The 18,511-nt window shown below is 40.6% G+C and overlaps 1 protein-coding gene across 1 annotated transcript in view; it reads right to left on the minus strand.

Moving 5' to 3' along the window:
• NR1H4 (nuclear receptor subfamily 1 group H member 4) overlaps window positions 1–13,740 on the minus strand; it is a 29,833-nt gene extending 16,093 nt beyond the window's left edge. Inside the window, exons 1-3 of the mRNA XM_075274622.1 lie at window positions 13,656–13,740; window positions 7,824–8,189; window positions 59–199 (exon numbers count right to left, since the gene is read on the minus strand). Coding sequence (XP_075130723.1) covers window positions 59–199; window positions 7,824–8,189; window positions 13,656–13,740 — 592 coding nt within the window. The remainder of the gene's footprint in view (window positions 1–58; window positions 200–7,823; window positions 8,190–13,655) is intronic.
• Between the last annotated feature and the right edge of the window lie 4,771 nt (window positions 13,741–18,511).

An 18,511-nucleotide genomic window follows, 5' to 3' on the forward strand; every position in this document is an offset into this window, starting at 1 on the left:
CAGAGGTGACTATAAGTACAAAGGATGAAAATAACACGCAGTTTACTAATTTACTTACATTCTGCAAGCATGCCTTTCTCTTTACATTTCCGCAGGCGGCATTCCTGGCACTTCCTCCTCATATACATATCCATTTCACAGTTGCCTCCATTTTTGCATTTGTAAATAGCATTTTTAGTAATACTTCTTCTGAAAAATCCTGCAGATTCAAAGCAGAGCGGGGCCACTGAAAGTAAGTTTTTTAACTTTTGCACAATAGGTTCACATCTGCAGCGGAGTCTCTGTTGGAAACCACCAAAAAGCAATAGAAAGAAAAGTCCTGCACAGAGGACTTTTCTCTCCGCCAGTTTCAGTATAAAAATGGAAACACCCAGTGGACCCCCTTATAGTCTAAGATGTAGGGCTCATACAGCATAATTTTGCTGATAGAGCCCCTTTATCTAACTTTGTTATAAAAATAAGTGAACTTGTAGAATAATCAGTTTTCTGATTCCTGGGAATCCTGAGGATCCTCACATGGTGTTTTTTCTATTGAGTTGATTTGTCAATAACTGTCGAACAATGGAAACAATACATTTTTTATGGACACTAAGAGAGTCCAAAAGATCCAATTGTCTGTAATGGGGTCCATTGGTCTTCCATTCCAGTGTATGTCATTTTGCTAGACAAAATACGTGCAGGACATTTTCATCCACAATGTTTTATAGAGGAGCAGCCAACGAAATTATGAACTTAGCCTTAAAGGGGTTGGCCACTTTCAGACCAATATTGACAAACAAATGTACAATAAAAAGATATACAATTTTCCAATATACTTTCTCTATCAATTCCTCACAGTTTTCTAGATCTCTGCTTGCTGTCATTCATTCTGTTACTTCTAGAGGATAAAAGTCTGTCCATGGTCATGTGATTTCCGGTCCATGGTCATGTGATTTACGGTCCACGGTCATGTGATTTACGGTCCATGGTCATGTGATGAGCACACAGGTGCTGTTCATTACAGTCACAGCACAGTAATCAGACATCTGCCTGGTAATCATCTATGCACCTGTGTGCTCATCACATGACCATGGACCGTAAATCACATGACCATGGTCAGACTTTTATCCACTAGAAGTAACTGAATGAATGACAGCAAGCAGAGATCTAGAAAACCGCGAGGAATTGATACAGAAAGTATTTTGGAAAATTGTATATCTTTCTATTGTACATTTGTTTGTCAATATTGGTCTGAAAGTGGCCAACCCCTTTAATTTATTTTTGTCATTGTTATAGATTCTTCCCACAAATTCTTCATATATAATGGTCTACATCATCTGTTTTCATTACCTTACAAGGACCCCTCTCAGCCAGTAACAAAGCAAACTCCACAACCATAACGTTTGTCTCTATCAATAACTAACCAATAAGATTTCCAGAATTTAGAAATTGGTTTCCTTCTGGTATCTAGAGAACCTGTCAGGTCTGCTACAATGCCTGTTATAATAAATATATCTATTTCTAATGATGTAACTTGACTGAAGGTGGAAACCTCACGTTGCAAACTGCTGCAGCAAAAAATGCTGCGTTATAACATACTGGTAAAGTGGATGGGATTCTGACTAATCTCATCCACACATTGCAGAAAAAAATTCGCTAAAGAAATGCTGTGTTTTCAAAAACACTCATATATTTGAAAATCACAGTATGTCAGTTATACGGAAACGCTGACATTCCATATAGCTATAATAGGGGCAGAGAGTCTGCAATGGAAAACTCTACAAAAATGCAATAAAAAACGCTGCAGAAAAAGCGCAATGTGTTTCTGCTGCGTTTCCGTTTGCAATTTTTTTTGTTGCGTTTCACTAAGTGGGGTCTTAGCCTAAAGTGGTCTACCAAGTAATGATGTATTGTGTTTATCATTGTCCAGTACTTAGCTATTGAAACGCATACTCCATGAGTATGGGAGTCCAGAGCCTCATTCTTTGGATCAGTGGGAGTCATGAAGGTATGCCCTATCCTACCCTATTGGTACAACCCCTTTAATGTGCATTGTGCATTGACACTGTTATTCCTCCTGGACATATATCAATAAATTGAGAAATGGGTAACACCATTTTTCTTGTCTTTGGAGCATGTCCCTACACTTCGACAGTATTTAACCAATTCTCACAGTATTAAACTATGTAGGGCCACCCCCTATTGGCAGGTGACAGGTAGCAGTTCTTCAGCAATTTACTTCTTTATCAATACCAATATCAATACAACATTCCAGGCACCGATTATAGATCCAAGTAGAATACCAATATTAACGCTGGATTGATATCTTGCACCTGAATTTGACACCTGATATTGTACATAATTTGCACTAAGAATTCATACCCACGCGGTGTAATGAGTTTACAAAATAACAAAAAAAAAATTCAGAAGCAAACTCAGATCCGCTGTACTGTTCTACTTCTCTTTCTTGGATATAAGCAACCATTCTTATCTGCTGTACAGGAACATTTTGCCCAAAGAACTGAGCAAACATACTATTCATAGAAACTATTTCATAGTTCAAATATTTACTAATGTAAGAAAACACAGTATAGATCATGGAAGCTAAAATGACATATATTGTTCATTTAACACTTCAAGAGTAAATACTGTTCATTGTGAAAGCGCAATGACGTTCTTGTCCCACATGTGGCCTAGGTTTCTGAATAACATGGTGAGCGGAACAGGAAGAAAACTAAGTACTGATGTATGTTCCAGTCGAGCCAAGGAAAGGTGAGTAAATGTTTTTTTGTTTTATTTAATTGAACTCATCTTTCCTGCCCTAAATGGTTTAGCCACAGTGGACACTGCAAACCGACGCAGTTTTATAAATCAGAGCATGTCAATTATCAGAAACGATGGCAGTTTCTCCATAGGTATAAGTGAAGCAGAAATTCCACAGAGGAAACCTCTGCGAAATTTCTGTGAAAACCACTGTGAGAGAAACCGTGATGCGTTGCCGCCACAGTTTTTATCACAGCACTTTTTTGCTGTGGGATGCTATGTGGGGCCTTAGACTTACAGTTCTTATACTGATGTCTACAGAGACCTCATGATAGGTGATCAGTATCAGATAGGTGATGGTCCAACACCCAGACACAGCACCAAACAACTGCTCCAGGTGGATTCTGGAGCTGAGACCTATACAGAGGATGGAGCTGGAAACAGAATGCTCTATCCAGTGGCGTAATTAGGAATGGCGGGGCCCCGTGGCAAACTTTTGACATGCTCCCGCCCCGACACTGACGACCTCGACTGACCCCTCCTCCGCATTCCTGCGCGCTCTATTATGTCCCTTAGTGGCCCCTGCACACAGTGTTATGTCCCTTAGTGGCTCCTGCACACAGTGTTATGTCCCTTAGTGGCCCCTGCACACAGTATTATGTCCCTTAGTGGCCCCTGCACACAGTATTATGTCCCTTAGTGGCCCCTGCACACAGTATTATCCCCCATAGTGTCCCCTGCACACAGTATTATGTCCCTTAGTGGCCCCTGCACACAGTATTATGTCCCTTAGTGGCCCCTGCACACAGTATTATGTCCCTTAGTGGCCCCTGCACACAGTATTATCCCCCATAGTGGCCCCTGCACACAGTATTATGTCCCTTAGTGGCCCCTGCACACAGTATCATATCCCTTAGTGTCCCCTGCACACAGTATCATGTCACACTGTGGACACCCATAAACAATTATGATCCTCTGGGGTCTTTTCAGACCCCAGAGTATAATAATCAGAGACCCAGGGTAATAAAAACATAAAAACACTGTTACCTCTCCCCTGTCGGCCTTCTTCAATTTAGTTAGACGTCACATGACCCAGGACGTGGGCTGGGTTCATGTGACGTCAGAGATGTCAGACAACTAGGCCAAAGCCTGCCTGGAGCCTGGAGAGGTAAGTAACACAGTTTTTTTATGTTTCTTATGTCTCCCAGGCCTCTGATCATTATACTCGGGGGTCTGCAAAGCCAATAATAGCCAGGATCGGTAAGTAAATAGGGCCCGTTACCAGCTGGAATAACTGCAGCCAGTAACGGCCTATTAAGAAAAAAGAAAAAAAATGCGGCTGTCACCGGGCCCCCTAATGTCCCGGGCCCTGTGGCAGCTGCCTCCGCTGCTTCTGCGGTAGTCATGCAGAAGTTCTGCAGCTCTGCTCCCATTCAACTGAAATCCCATTCTGGGTGTTGTCACCTACTGATCTGATACTTATGACCTGATGCTGAGAGTTAGTATCAAAAACAGTCCTCGGTCCAGAAATAATTCTGAAGGTCACTAGTTATGTTAAAGTACAAATATATATGAAGCTAAAATACACATTCTCTGTAAATGTTTGTCTACTGTCATGACTGTACTAGAAGGCCACATTTTAGACCTGCATTACAAGCAGAACTCACTGTAGCTATCTGCAGGGCCCCAAGGACAGGTATCCTTCTCAACCCTCCCACAGGAGAGCAGTAGTATTGTTGACCTAGGGGAAGGGGTAGATGTTTTAACCCCCACTTTACAAACTGCACAATATATTATGGTGGATTTCTGGGAAATAACTCTGATATAACAGTACCCTATATGCCAATGAAAGAACAGAATGCAAGGTTACTTATACAGCTGAATATATTTTTTATAATTCAGTAATATTGTTGGAAAGTACTAAATTTGTGTCCATACTGACCAGGGGTCTCAAACTTGGCCAGGCAAATGGGCTGCAGAAATAAATTATTTGAAGTTGATGGGCTATGTTCTTTTCAATTTTCATATAATACAAATTTATTGTTAAATAACCCCAGCAGTGGCCCCATACAGTTTATTGTACCCCAACAGTGGCCTCAAATAATTTAATGTTGGGGCAAAATGGTGGCTCAGTGTCTAGCACTGTTTCCTGGGTTCAAATCCTGCCAAGGACAAAATATCTACAAGGAGTTTGTATGTGTCTGTGTGGATTTCCTTCCATACTCCAAAGACATACTGATAGGGAAAAATGTACATTGAAGAAAAAAAAAATCTACAAAGAAGAAAAAAAAAAGTAATATGGTAATTTAATGACCCCCAGCAGTGGCCACAAATAATATAATGGCCCCCAACAGTGGCTCCATATAGTTTAATGTCTCCACTATCAGTGGCCCCAAAATGTTAATAAGTCCCCCCCCCCATATAGTTTATTGTCTACCTTCAGTGCCTCCCCAGTCAGTACCCGGGTGCACTCTATTCCCTTGCTCTGGGCGCAAAGACATCACAGCAGTGTGCCCCAGAGAAAGGGAAGAAAGTGGGAGGTGATAGGGAGTAGAGATGAGTGAGTAGTATTCGATCGAGTAGGTATTGGATAGAATACTACAGTATTCGAAATACTCGTACTTGTTCAAATACTACTCACTATTCGCAGTAAAGATTCGATTCAGAACCAGCGTTGATTGGCCGAATGCTATACAGTGTACAGCATTCAGCCAATCAACGCTCGTTCTGCCGGAGGCTCGTCTGTGACGAGGCAGAGTCTTAGATCGGACCACAATGGAGACTGCTGTGGTCCGATCTTAGACTCCGCCTCCTCACAGACGAGCCTCTGGCAGAACCAGTGTTGATTGTCCGAATGCTGTACACTGTTTAGCATTCGGCCAATCAACGCTGGTCAATGCATTCCTATGAGAAAAAGTCAGCTCCCGCATAACCGCAAGCTGCCAGCTCTCTCGACTAGCAAGGACGAGCCTGCTGCAGAACCAGCATTGATATGCCGAATGCTATCAGCATTGATTGTTCTGCAGGACGAGTAAGGGCCGGTTAACATTAGCGCTTGCCTCCCGTCTGGAAGCAGTCCGCAGGAGGACCCCCCCCCGAATGGAATATCAGCACAAGTGCAAGCGCTGTGCAGTTAAAGCGCACGGACCCCATAGACTATCATGGGGCCTGTGTGTTTGCCACGCACTGCCCGCACGAATCATTTGTGCGGGCATTGCGCTGCAAGCACACGGACCCATTATAGTCTATGGGGTCCGTGCGCTTTAACTGCACTTCGCTCCTCCTAAACCACTCTCCTCCTGCTACTCGTGGACTTGGTGACTCTCCTTTAGTCGAATAGTGATTTCCCCTGAGACGAGCATTTTTTACCATAGATTATAAAGGGATTCGATATTTGATCGAGTAGTCGAATATTGAGGCTCTACTCGAAACTAATATCGAATCTCGAATATTTCACTACTCGCTCATCTCTAATAGGGAATAAAGAGGTAAATATTTACAGGGAATATGCCCAGAGCTTGGGAAGCTTTAAAAAAGGGTCACGGATAGGGACAGCATAGTGGCTCAGTGGTTAGCACTGTAGCTGGAGTCCTGGGTTCGAATCCTGCCAGGAATGACATCTGCAAGGAGTTTGTATGTTCTCCCCATGTTTACATGGATTTCCTCCCATACTGCAAAGACATACTGGTAGGGAAAAATGTACATTGTGAGCCCTATATGGGGTTCACAATCTACTTCTTTTTTTAAAAAAAAGGGTCGGGGATCTTTTCTTCCTAGTTTGGCCTATCCAGCTGAATAGGAAGAACCAGGGAGAAGACCATGTGCTGCAGATTATAGCCTCAAGGGCCACATGCTTGAGGCCCCTGATATAGATGCATTGAGACAATCAAGACCTATAAGTACCTTGGTGTGCTCCTCAATAATAAACTAGACTGGGCTGATCACTTGGAGGCGCTGCACAGATAGGGCCACAGCAGGCTCTACCTGCTCAGGAGGCCTTTGGAGTCCAGGGGCCACTTCTTAAGGCCTTTCTCAACTCTGTGGTTGCTTCAGCCATCTTTTTCAGTGTGGGGGAGCAGTATATCGACCAGGGACAGAAATAGACTTGACAGGCTGATCAGGAGGGCCAGCTCTGTCCTGGGGAGCCTCCTGGACCCAGTACAGGTGGCGGGTAACAGAAGGATACTGTCCGTGGTGACCTCCATGCAGGACAATAAATCCCACCCCATGTATGGGACCTTTATGGACTTGGCAGCACTGTAAGTGACCGACTGCTTCACCCCAAGTGTGAGAAGGAGCGCTATCGCAAGTCCTTCCTTCCAACCGCGACAAGGCTGTATAATCTACATCAGACCAAACAAAAATCACCCCGCACAGAAAACTAAATGAGTATGATTATGAAGTCTTCCTTCTTTCTTTCTTCTCTTCCTAAGCTGCTATGGACTCCTAGTATATCTTCTCTTCTCAGTATATGCGTGCCTACTTCTGTAATATATTACTGTGTATTATCCTGTATCTGTATTACTATGCTGCTGTAACACACTGAAATTTCCCCAATGTGGGACTATTAAAGGATTATTTTATTTTATCTTACAGATGATGCTCTCAAATCAAACACTTAATCCGATGCTTTGTGTATATTACTAATCAGTGGGTGTGGAAATTTCTTATTGTCAGTGTGATTTGTACTCATAGTATTATGGTCCTTGAATTAAGAGAAATTATAAATAAAATGCATTTTCTTCAAGCCATATTTAGACTTAACCAACCACAGCTCTGATAATAATTCTCCTGATGGGCTGATATATTCAGGAAAAACCTTTGCCCCAGAACAAAGAGACAATAATACAATTGTAAGGAAATAAATGCAGATTAGATACAATAGTGAAACAAAGACAAGACATACTTAAAGAAGACAGCGGTGCTTCATAGGATTAGGATTAATATGTCGGATAGATGATGGCATAAACGTATAACACAACAGCTTCACAATGCTTTGGATAACATAGGATCTCTGGTCCCCTGGTTCATCCAAAAGTATGCTATTTTACAATATATAACATAGGCTTGGTCCTACTTACCTTTGCATCCTTCACAGGTTAGGGCATTGTAATGATAGCCAGAAGCTTTGTCCCCGCAAACAACACACAATTCATCGCCTTTTACTCTACAGCCATAAGGACTAACCCTGGTCTTCTTAGTTGGAGGCAAATCCACTATTTCAGTGTCTATAGAAAACAGGCTCTCAGAAGGAATCCGTTTTAACTCATACATTCCACTGGGACACCAGTCTTCAGCTTGTTGTGGGTAATATCCAGAATTAACATGGTATGGGGAAGATGTAAGTGGTTGATGAACTGAAGGAAATTGCATGTGGTTGTAGGAAGTGGTATATGAAGGTCCTTGTGAGTCATGGTCTGGTGAATGAGTATGCACTGAATGTAGGCCTAGCAGAATAAAAAATATAGCAAATTAAGTAATACCATACACAACATATTAGTCATTCTCTAGGATAAAATATATGCTTAAGGCAAAATGGGATGGGATGATGGGCTCTCCATTGTAGTTAAGGGGGTTGGGCAGGATTTCTAAAATATGGCTGTTTTCTTTTTCTCAGGAAGTGACATCATGTCTGTTAGCCACATAGTAATACCACATCTCTATCCCATTAAAATGAATGGGACCGGCCTGCAGCATAGCCATGTGATCAACAGAGATTATATCACTTCCTGAGAAGAAAGAAACCATGTTTTAGAACACCTGTCCTTTTATCAACACTTGCCAAATACAAGACATATGTATCCAGATAATAGCGACAAAAGCTGAGCCTACCCCTCTATACACATGCACACGTGCTGAGATAAACATGCGTTTGTTTCTAATGGGGTGAGAGGAATAAGTTGCTGACACTTCTATTGACAAGCTCAATCCTTTTTTTAACCATCATCATTTTTCATGCAAGAATAGGACAGGGCCCACTAGTGGGGCAGACCCAGCCAAAATAAATCCGATGAGAATGATTAGCATAATGTTTACCACCACTTAGTGTAAAAAGAAACAAAAACGGGTAAAAAAGATACACAGTTGTGAATTGATAGAATATTGACATTATAGTACAGTATATTGGATGGAACAATTGATGTGTACTGTTAGGGTCAACCAATAAATAGTACCAAACTGTATATTGGGGGCACCGTGGGGCAGCACGGTGACTCAGTGGTTAACACTGCAGCCTTGCAGCGCTGAGTCCTAGGTTCAAATCCTGCCAAGGACAACATCTGCAAGGAGTTTGTATGTTCTCCCCGTGTTTGCGTGGGTTTCCTCTGGGTACTCCAGTTTCCTCCCACACACCAAAGACATACTGATAGGGAATATAGATTGTGAGGCCTATATGGGACAGTGACTGACAATATCTGTAAAACGCTGCGGAATATGATGGCGCTATATAAGTAAGCATAATAAAATAATAATAATATTTTATTCTATATACCAGTACATTTTGTTTTCCATTAAAACTTGGTAATACTCTAATTTTTCATTGTATATGGTAGGGCAGCAGTCTCCAATCTTTGGCTCTCCAACTATTACAATACTACAATTCCCATCATGCCCTGATAGCCTGCGACCTCTGTCTGACAGGGCATGCTGGGACTTATTCATGGGAGACCACTATGGTATTGTCTAAAAATAGATGTAATGTTGAAATACAATATTAACGTTAGCTAGAATGATTGGAGCACTAACTAATATATATATAAACAAAGATTCTGTACAAGGTAGGTAAAGTGGGCAACATGTCCTCTATCAGGTAACCCTTGGGATTATAATGTTTCAGGGTCCAGATATGTAAAGAGCAGTCCCGAGCTATAGCACCAAAGCTTGAGACAACTTTCCTGCCTCTTTATATTCTAAGCAGACAGTAGTTATTATTGGTTTTGCACATACTGTTGGACCTGGGAACATATACACAAAATTCATGTACTCTTTCATCAATGATATAATAAAACATATGGATTGTGTAAATGCCACATGATCTATAGGTTATGATAAGGTCAATATAAAGAGTAACAAAGAGACCTCATATACTCAGGTCATGACAACTTGGAGACATCTTTGTGTCCTTAGTTTGCATATTGGCCACATAAAGGATCAGTTATATATTAATCCCTTAAGAAAATATTTCTACATAAGACAAAGTTTTCCTGCAATGTATATTAGACTGCTATGTAACCCGATTATATATATAGCATCATGAAGAAGAAATGTACTGAGTATCAATATCTTACTATACTTGTGATCCAAGACTTTATCCACATACAGATTGCAGAGCATGAGTAGTATATACTGTATCCGCCTCTTGCTATTTCTTACGGATGTCCCTGTACATTGTGTCCTAAGTTGTATTATAACCAACAAGGACTATACAAATGCCTATAAACCAGACCTACCTTTTGTCTTGCTGATCCTCAGCGTTTCCATTGTAGACTCAGAAAATCTCTTATTATTCACAGATCAGGGCCTCTAAATATGGAGAACGGTGCCCTTGCATTCTATATTACACTGAAAATGAGAGTTTCCTTCTATATCTCACATGCTAAGGTGTGACAGAACAGAGGTTAAATGGAGATTACTTATTAACCCACCTGAACTCCAGAAAATCATAAATGCTTCTATGGATAGAAAGAAACACAATGTTCAGGACTTTATTTCTGTTCTTTTAACTGGAGTTCTCCATGAAATATATAGAATTTGACTCTGTCACAGAACATATTAGAAGCGCTGAGACACTACAGTACCTGGAACTAGTTTGCTAGTAAGTATTAAGAGGATGAGATTATATATGAGGCTTCACACTCACAAGTGCTGTATCCAAATTTCTTTATTCATCACCGAGTTTGGTGTATATAGTGATAATCTCATCCAAATAGCATTACTGTATATCCAGTTTTAATTTAGTATCGATAAAATTGTTGGCATTCCATGATTTTTGATAAGTTGTCAAGAATTATGGCCAGATTGGTATATATACCTGATTATAGATATAATATTTAATAAAATAATAGATATTTGTTTTAAAAGAGCAGTCGAGTAGATGGTTGTTACATAACAGCGGATGCTCAGATACCACTGCATTGATAACTATTTATGATCATATCTTATATAACTGATACATACAGGTAATGTGTATATATTACTGGGAATATCTTCCATTTGACCTGCAAAACCAAATGTCCTTAAAGATTTAGCTGTGATTACTTTAATTGATCGAAGTGATTTCTTATATCAGCTTCATTTTGTCATAAATTATATAGCAAATGGCAAAGATAAAAATGGTCTTGTTTTCCAGAAGTGCTAAGAGATTAGTAGAAGTCATACTGATTTTAGTGGGGGAGGGGGGGATTTATTGAGACTGGCATTTCGTACACCAGTTATAACCTATAAGAGATACACTCCTCTTAATACTTGTGGCACATTTTGGGCCATCCTGTATGCCAGAAACTGAAATCTATGCCACCTAGGCACTCCCTGCTTCCACTAAAAGTGAAAAGAGCAGAATAAGGCTAATGTTCCACATAGCGAAATGAAGCTAAAAACTCTGCAGCAAAAAAACTTCTTTTTATTGTGTATTTGCTGTACCTTTCTCATCATTGTCTCTTCCATTATTTAAGGAGTCGTCTTGGATAAACCGATCTTTCTCATCTAAGTTACCCCAGCCTACCTTCTAAATTACCTAGGTTACAAAAAATTCCCCCAGTCACATTTTCCAACTTTCAGGTGATGTTCCATTTCCGGATGGGGGAAAGGAACGTCACCTTTACTAACCCACCTCATCATACTTGCCTGTCTTTGGTCCAGACCTTCTGGGCATGGGATGTCACTTCTTCTTGGCAGACATCAAGAAGAAGAGGTGCCAGCTGCCAACACCTGTGCAATAGAGCTGGAGCGCCGGCATGTGTAGTTGCAGGCACACTGGCTTTTTTTGCACAGGCGTGGGAGGCCAGCAGATGTCAAGAAGAGGAGGTGCTGGATGCTTAGAAGAAGTGACGTCTTGTACCCAGAAAGTCCAGGTCAGAAGACAGGTAAGTACGATGGGGTCGGGAGGTTGAGTTAGTTAGGAAGGGATAGTAGTGGATGGCTAGCTAGGGAAGCAGGGAGGGGGTGTGATTAAGAAAGGAAGGGGGGAGTGAGAAAGAGAGGGAGGGAGAGAGGGAGGTGGGGCGAATCAGCTGTGATTGGCCCAAAGTATCATGGGAGTTGTAGGAAATAGAACAAAAAGATGTCCTTGTAAACAAATGCGGAAGGTGCCAGGAGCTCACAAAGAAACCCAGAAAATACTGAAAACACTGCTAATGGTATTTGGTTGCACTTATTAACCTAGTAATAGAACTAATAGACCTTTTTTGAAAATTTAAATTTTTTTTGCTGGGAAACCAATAAATCAATAGGGAAAATGTTCACATTATCACATTTTTTTTCTGCAATGTATGGATAAGATTAACCAAACTCTCATCCACTTTGCTAGTGCTGTATAATGCAACATCTCTGCAATGTGGGGCCTTAGCCTAAAAAATACAAAAGTTACAATTTTTAGAGCAAACCCATGTGCACTAAAATGGCATCTTTTATATGCCATAAATTTGGCCTAAATTCTTTAATAATTTGCCGCCATGGTTCTCGTGCTTCCTGGGATCTACAACTGCCAAAAGTCTGGGAGCCACATTCTGGGAGCTTGAGAGACTTATACTGTAAGATCGACACCTACTTGTAATCTACATAGTGCAGACTTGCCGGTGTTATATGCATCCTTGGTAAAGCACCAATAGCCCCATAGATTAATAAGGAATTCATGAGAAAAATAGTGGCAACCTAACACTTGCAGTGGAGATATTCCACCTTAGAAGCATTGCAGCATACAGCAGAACATGGAGCGCCTACAGTATGTACATCATACACATCAACTCCAATGACATGAGGTTGAACTTTTTCTTATACTTGAGTAACACAAACTTTTCTTCAGGTAAGTAAGATAAAGGTAGCACACATGGACTCTATGACTTGTGGACTCCATGACTTTCTGACATGGAGTCTCTGACTGTCGGCAGCAGTGTTTGTTATATTACTTTGCTGGAGATCCAGCATTGTGACTCATGGTTCATTTGTGAATGAAAAACTAAGATGTAATGGTTTGCACATATTTGAGTTTGTGACATTTCCAGTTGTCATTTCCTATTGCGTACGTATGTCGTAATACTGTGACATTTAGTAATGTAATGCTTAGATTAGGTAGTTACCATATATAATATATTGATGTCAATTTAGTAGAATAGAAGCTACCTTCAGCCATTCATAAAAGGCAGACCCACCACCTTCATCACTTATGTGCATATAGTATCACTTGAGCTAACTGGCAAAGTTAATGGATGATGGACCCCAACACTGGCGAAAGAACTGTGGCCTATCCTAAAGAAAGACTATTATTATCATAGTGTCAGAGAATGCCTTTTATCTGCAAACATCAATAAGTAACACTAAGTTATTGGAGTAAATAAGAAAGATCTAAATGCTCTAAATCAGGGGTGCCCAATACATCGATCGCGATCTACCGGTCGATCACAATGGACGTATGGGTCGATCGTGGGACGCAGCCAGGGATCCCCGGTGTCTGCTTGTTCACAGTGCAGGCTGAGAGTAAACTTGTAGCAATATTGTATTCTACTGTACTCTGTTAGCGGTCAGCTCAAAATATTCACTGGTCATCCAATTGCTGACGTTCTTGTTCTGTGGTTCTGTTAGGGAAGAATGTCACCCCTACAATCAGCATGGGGCCAATGGAAGTAACAACCAGTAACCCGCACAATAGTCCCTAGCCATTACTAAAGATACTTCTGCTATTGTTATCTAGATGGACTTACCAACAAATTGCTGGCTGTCTAAGAAAGAAATTCCTGTGTCCACTGGATGATGGCAGTACCCCGCAATATCAATTTCTGATTCCATCCAGAAGTATTTTTATTCTCTGTTTTCTTCTCTTCAGAAATATTTCTGATACAGTCCTAAACATATAAAGCTAAGGATGAAAGATAAAACATCCAATGTTACAAGTTTTAATCATTGTATTTCACAAGTATATTAAAATTACCCTTCTATCCCTTCTATGTTCTAACTTATTGTAAAATATATATATATATATATATATATATATATATATATATATATATATATGAATTTTTGCTGCCTGATGTCTATTTTTTATGCACGATTAAATGCACTTGGATAAATCAGGCTCTTCCAAAGATTGTAGACCTGGATTCAGGTCTCTAGGACCTACTGTTCTCAATGTATTCACCAAAGCATATATAGCATCATTGGCTCCCACATCAGTGGCCTTACTCATATCACATCACATGACCTGCATGAACCAATAGAAGCTTGCAGATCTTTCATTCTGCCTCATTGACATACACCATTGGTTGAGTCTACAATGGAGTCTTTGAAATAAGTTGTGTTATGGATCTAGTAGCTGACGCTGCCTTAGCTTCAGGAGTGTTAGCTGTGTGAGCCGGAGCCTCTGCCATTTTTCAAGAATTGCATGGTTGAAGCAGAGGCTAACTATACCTAACCTATATGCAACCTTAACCCACAACATGGTTTGACATGGACATATGTCAGGTGGTGCCTCCTCCTACTCATAGTCACAGAAGGAACTGCTACATACTGGATCCACAGCATACCTGGCAGCACCTTATTTTATCCACTCCATTCTAATACCTACCAAACACCATTATTATAAAATTGCAGTACTCACTCACTATTGTCCTCTGTTATCAGTCATTATCAGAGGATTGTAAATATACATATATCTAGCACTAGCTCACTCTTGGTTTCTGTTATCAACCATTATCAGAGGATTGTGTATATACATATATAGAGGGATTGTTCACTGCTGTTCTCTGTTATCAGATGTTATCAAAGGATTTTATATACTACTAGCTGGTACCCGCGACTTCGTCTGCGGTGATTGTAGAAGTGGGTATATACAGGTGCGGGTAAGGTTTTCGTACTGTGTATAAGGTATGGGATATGAAATGTAACTTTGTATCTTGTTTTTGCTATAATTCAGAGAATACGTGAGACTTTTGTGTTGAAGTTACTTTGTATTTGAGCTGCTCTATATACGGTGTTGTGAGAAACTTTACATAGTGACTTTGGGACAGAGGTATTTGAAGTTAATCCCTTCCCGTCGATGGCATTTTTTGATTTTGGTTTTTCATTTTTGACTCCCCTCCTTCTAAACCCCATAACTTTTTTATTTCTCCGCTCCCAGAGTCATATGAGGTCTTAATTTTTCTTGGGACAAATTTTTCTTCATGATGCCGCCATTAATTATTCTATATAATGTACTGGGAAGCAGGTAAAAAAAATTCTGAATGGGGTGGATTTGACCAAAAAAATGCATTTCTGCGACTTTCTTAGAGGCTTTGGTTTTACGGCGTTCACTGTGCAACCAAAATGACATGTCCCCTGTATTCTGTGTTTCGTTACGATTCCGGGGATACCAAATTTATATGGTTTTAGTTACATTTTGACCCCTTAAAAAAATCCAAAACTGTGTTAAAACATTTTTTTTTGAAAAGTCGTCATATTCCGACAGCCGTAACTTTTTTATACGTCCGTGTACGGGGATGTATAGGGCGTCTTTTTTTGCGGGGTCGGGTGTACTTTTTAGTTCTACCATTTTTGGGAAATGTTATTGGTTTGATCACTTTTTATTCAAATTTTTATCAGAATCAAAAGAGTGAAAAAACGGCGGTTTGGCACTTTTGACCATTTTTACCGCTACGGCGTTTACCGAACAGGAAAAATATTTGTATAGCTTTGTACAGCGGGCGATTTCGGACGCGGGGATACCTAACATGTATATGTTTCACAGTTTTTAACTACTTTTATATGTGTTCTAGGGAAAGGGGGGTGATTTGAATTTTTAATCCTTTTTATTTGTTTTTATATTTTTTTTAATTTTTTTTAAACTTTTTTTTTGCATTTATTAGACTTCCTAGGGGTATTGACATGGGTGGGCGGTGTCGCGGATTGTCAGAGCGGTGGGGGTTGGCAAACATGGCTGCTCCGGAGCGTTAAAGAGAGCCTCCTGGAGTATCGTTAAGGGGAGGGGCAAAGTGGTAAAGTATATGTATATGTGATTTTGTGGGGTTAGGGGCGAGGCTGCAGAGGGCAATATGAATTTTGTGGCTTGCTATGGTCCAAACTGTGTGAGATTGCAGAGATGGTGGTGTGAGTTTGGGTTTTGTGGGGGTCCTGGCATAAACGTATGTGCGCTCTTGTGACGAAAAGTAGCCTATTGCGCAATCGAGTGTAGTGACTATGTTTGTGGAAAATTTCAGCCAAATCGGTCGAGCGGGTTTTGCGTGATTGAGGAACAAACATCCAAACATCCAAACACACAAACCCACAAACATCCAAACTCACAAACTTTCACATTTATAATATTAATAGGATAGTCATTAATACAACATTCACTCATATCTCCATACATTTTGGACTGCAACAGAAGAATACATATTGATTCCAGGGTGAAAGTTTAACATTTGTTTGCATATCTATATCCTTGAATAGAATTTTAGTAAAATATTAGCACAAAAAATACCTGATTATAGACATTTGAAGGTCTAAAAGGCATCAAATTATGACACATTATATAAACGGGGTCTAATATACAGTTAGGGACTAAGTTGTTTCTAGAACAATATAGTCAAGTTTATTAATGCACATCATTCATTTATTTGTTTTCAGTTTTTCCCTGTGGACGTTCCGCCCTTATTATACCTATACATAAAATGCCGGCCTTTCTGCAGGTATAATTGACATTCAGCAATTGGAAAAAAAAAAATTCAGGCTTTTTGAAAAAGCAGCTTTTATGCTGCAGATTTTTTTCTGCAATATGTGGATGGGATTAGCCAGCATCCCTCTTACTTTGCAAGTACTGTAAAACGCAGCATTTTTTGCCACTGCGTGTCGACCACACCCAAAACACTGCGTTTTCGCAATGTGCGGCTTCAGCCTAAGGGTTCATTCACACTGAGTTGTTTGGCGAGGATTTTGGCGCTGAAAATCACAGTGGAAAAAAGCCTCCCATTGACTTAAATGGGTTCCTTTTTCTGTTAGTGGAACAAGTTCAGCATCAGGAAAGATTGAGTGCTGGCAGAACGCCAGAGCAGGCAGCAATCAACCATCAACAACAACAACCATCGACGGCAGAAATTTGCTGAATATAGGAGGATCATCTACGCCAACAACACGCAGACGGAGTCTATATAGAAGTATATATAGAGATTAGATAGATAGATAGATAGATAGATAGATAGATAGATAGATAGATAGATAGAGAAATATCTCTATATGATAGTACATTGGTTGCTTAGAAAATATATTTTTAATATAATATTATATAATATATTTATTTATACAATGTACTGGCATATAGAGATATGTCTACAATACAATATATAGGACAGTACAATACTATTACAGCTTGATATAAGAAAAAAATTCTCCTATTAAAACTAATTACTGAGTTTTTTAATGAAATAAACAAATAAGAATAAACTCTAAATTGATGGAGGATTTCTGGCATCCTCTGCATTAATATGCACTGCCCTGAGGTGAGGTCTCAGTGAATACTAATGAGTCGGCAGTTGGGTGAAAGAGGCTATTCATCTGGTGAGCGGGTGAGAGGACATGAAAACCATGAGACCCCCGGGAATCCCAGGTGAGTTTACTTGTCTGGGCTTTGCCATGTGACCAATGGACGTGACTGAGGTCGCTTCCTAAGAAGTAGAAATCAGCCATGTTTTCAAGTCCTGCACATCCCCTTTAAGTAGAGTTTAGAGTTTCAGGTTCACCTCACAGAATGCAACAAAACTTACTGATTTTTGGGCCTGATGTATAGGAATTGGTGCGCAAAAAAATGCCATAGCAACAAATGACATGTGAACTTCCATTTATCCAGAATACTTCATATAGTCAGATAATGATCAGATTGGTTATAACTAGAGATGAGCGAACACTAAAATGTTCGAGGTTCGAAATTCGATTCGAACAGCCGCTCACTGTTCGAGTGTTCGAATGTGTTTCGAACCCCATTATAGTCTATGGGGAACATAAACTCGTTAAGGGGGAAACCCAAATTCGTGTCTGGAGGGTCACCAAGTCCACTATGACACCCCAGGAAATGATACCAACACCCTGGAATGACACTGGGACAGCAGGGGAAGCATGTCTGGGGGCATAAAAGTCACTTTATTTCATGGAAATCCCTGTCAGTTTGCGATTTTCGCAAGCTAACTTTTCCCCATAGAAATGCATTGGCCAGTGCTGATTGGCCAGAGTACGGAACTCGACCAATCAGCGCTGGCTCTGCTGGAGGAGGCGGAGTCTAAGATCGCTCCACACCAGTCTCCATTCAGGTCCGACCTTAGACTCCGCCTCCTCCAGCAGAGCCAGCGCTGATTGGCCGAATTCCGTACTCTGGCCAATCAGCACTGGCTAATGCATTGTATTGGCGTGATGAAGAAGTGCTGAATGTGTGTGTTTAGCTCAACTACACCGGTGGAGTAGTTGAGCTAAGCACACAGATTCAGCTCTGCTTCAATCAGCGCTGGCCAATGCATTCTATTAGCTTGATGAAGCAGAGTGTGCACAAGGGTTCAAGCGCACCCTCGGCTCTGATGTAGCAGAGCCGAGGCTGCACAAG

This window comes from Leptodactylus fuscus, chromosome 5, assembly GCF_031893055.1.
Source record: "Leptodactylus fuscus isolate aLepFus1 chromosome 5, aLepFus1.hap2, whole genome shotgun sequence".
Lineage (NCBI taxonomy): Eukaryota > Metazoa > Chordata > Amphibia > Anura > Leptodactylidae > Leptodactylus > Leptodactylus fuscus.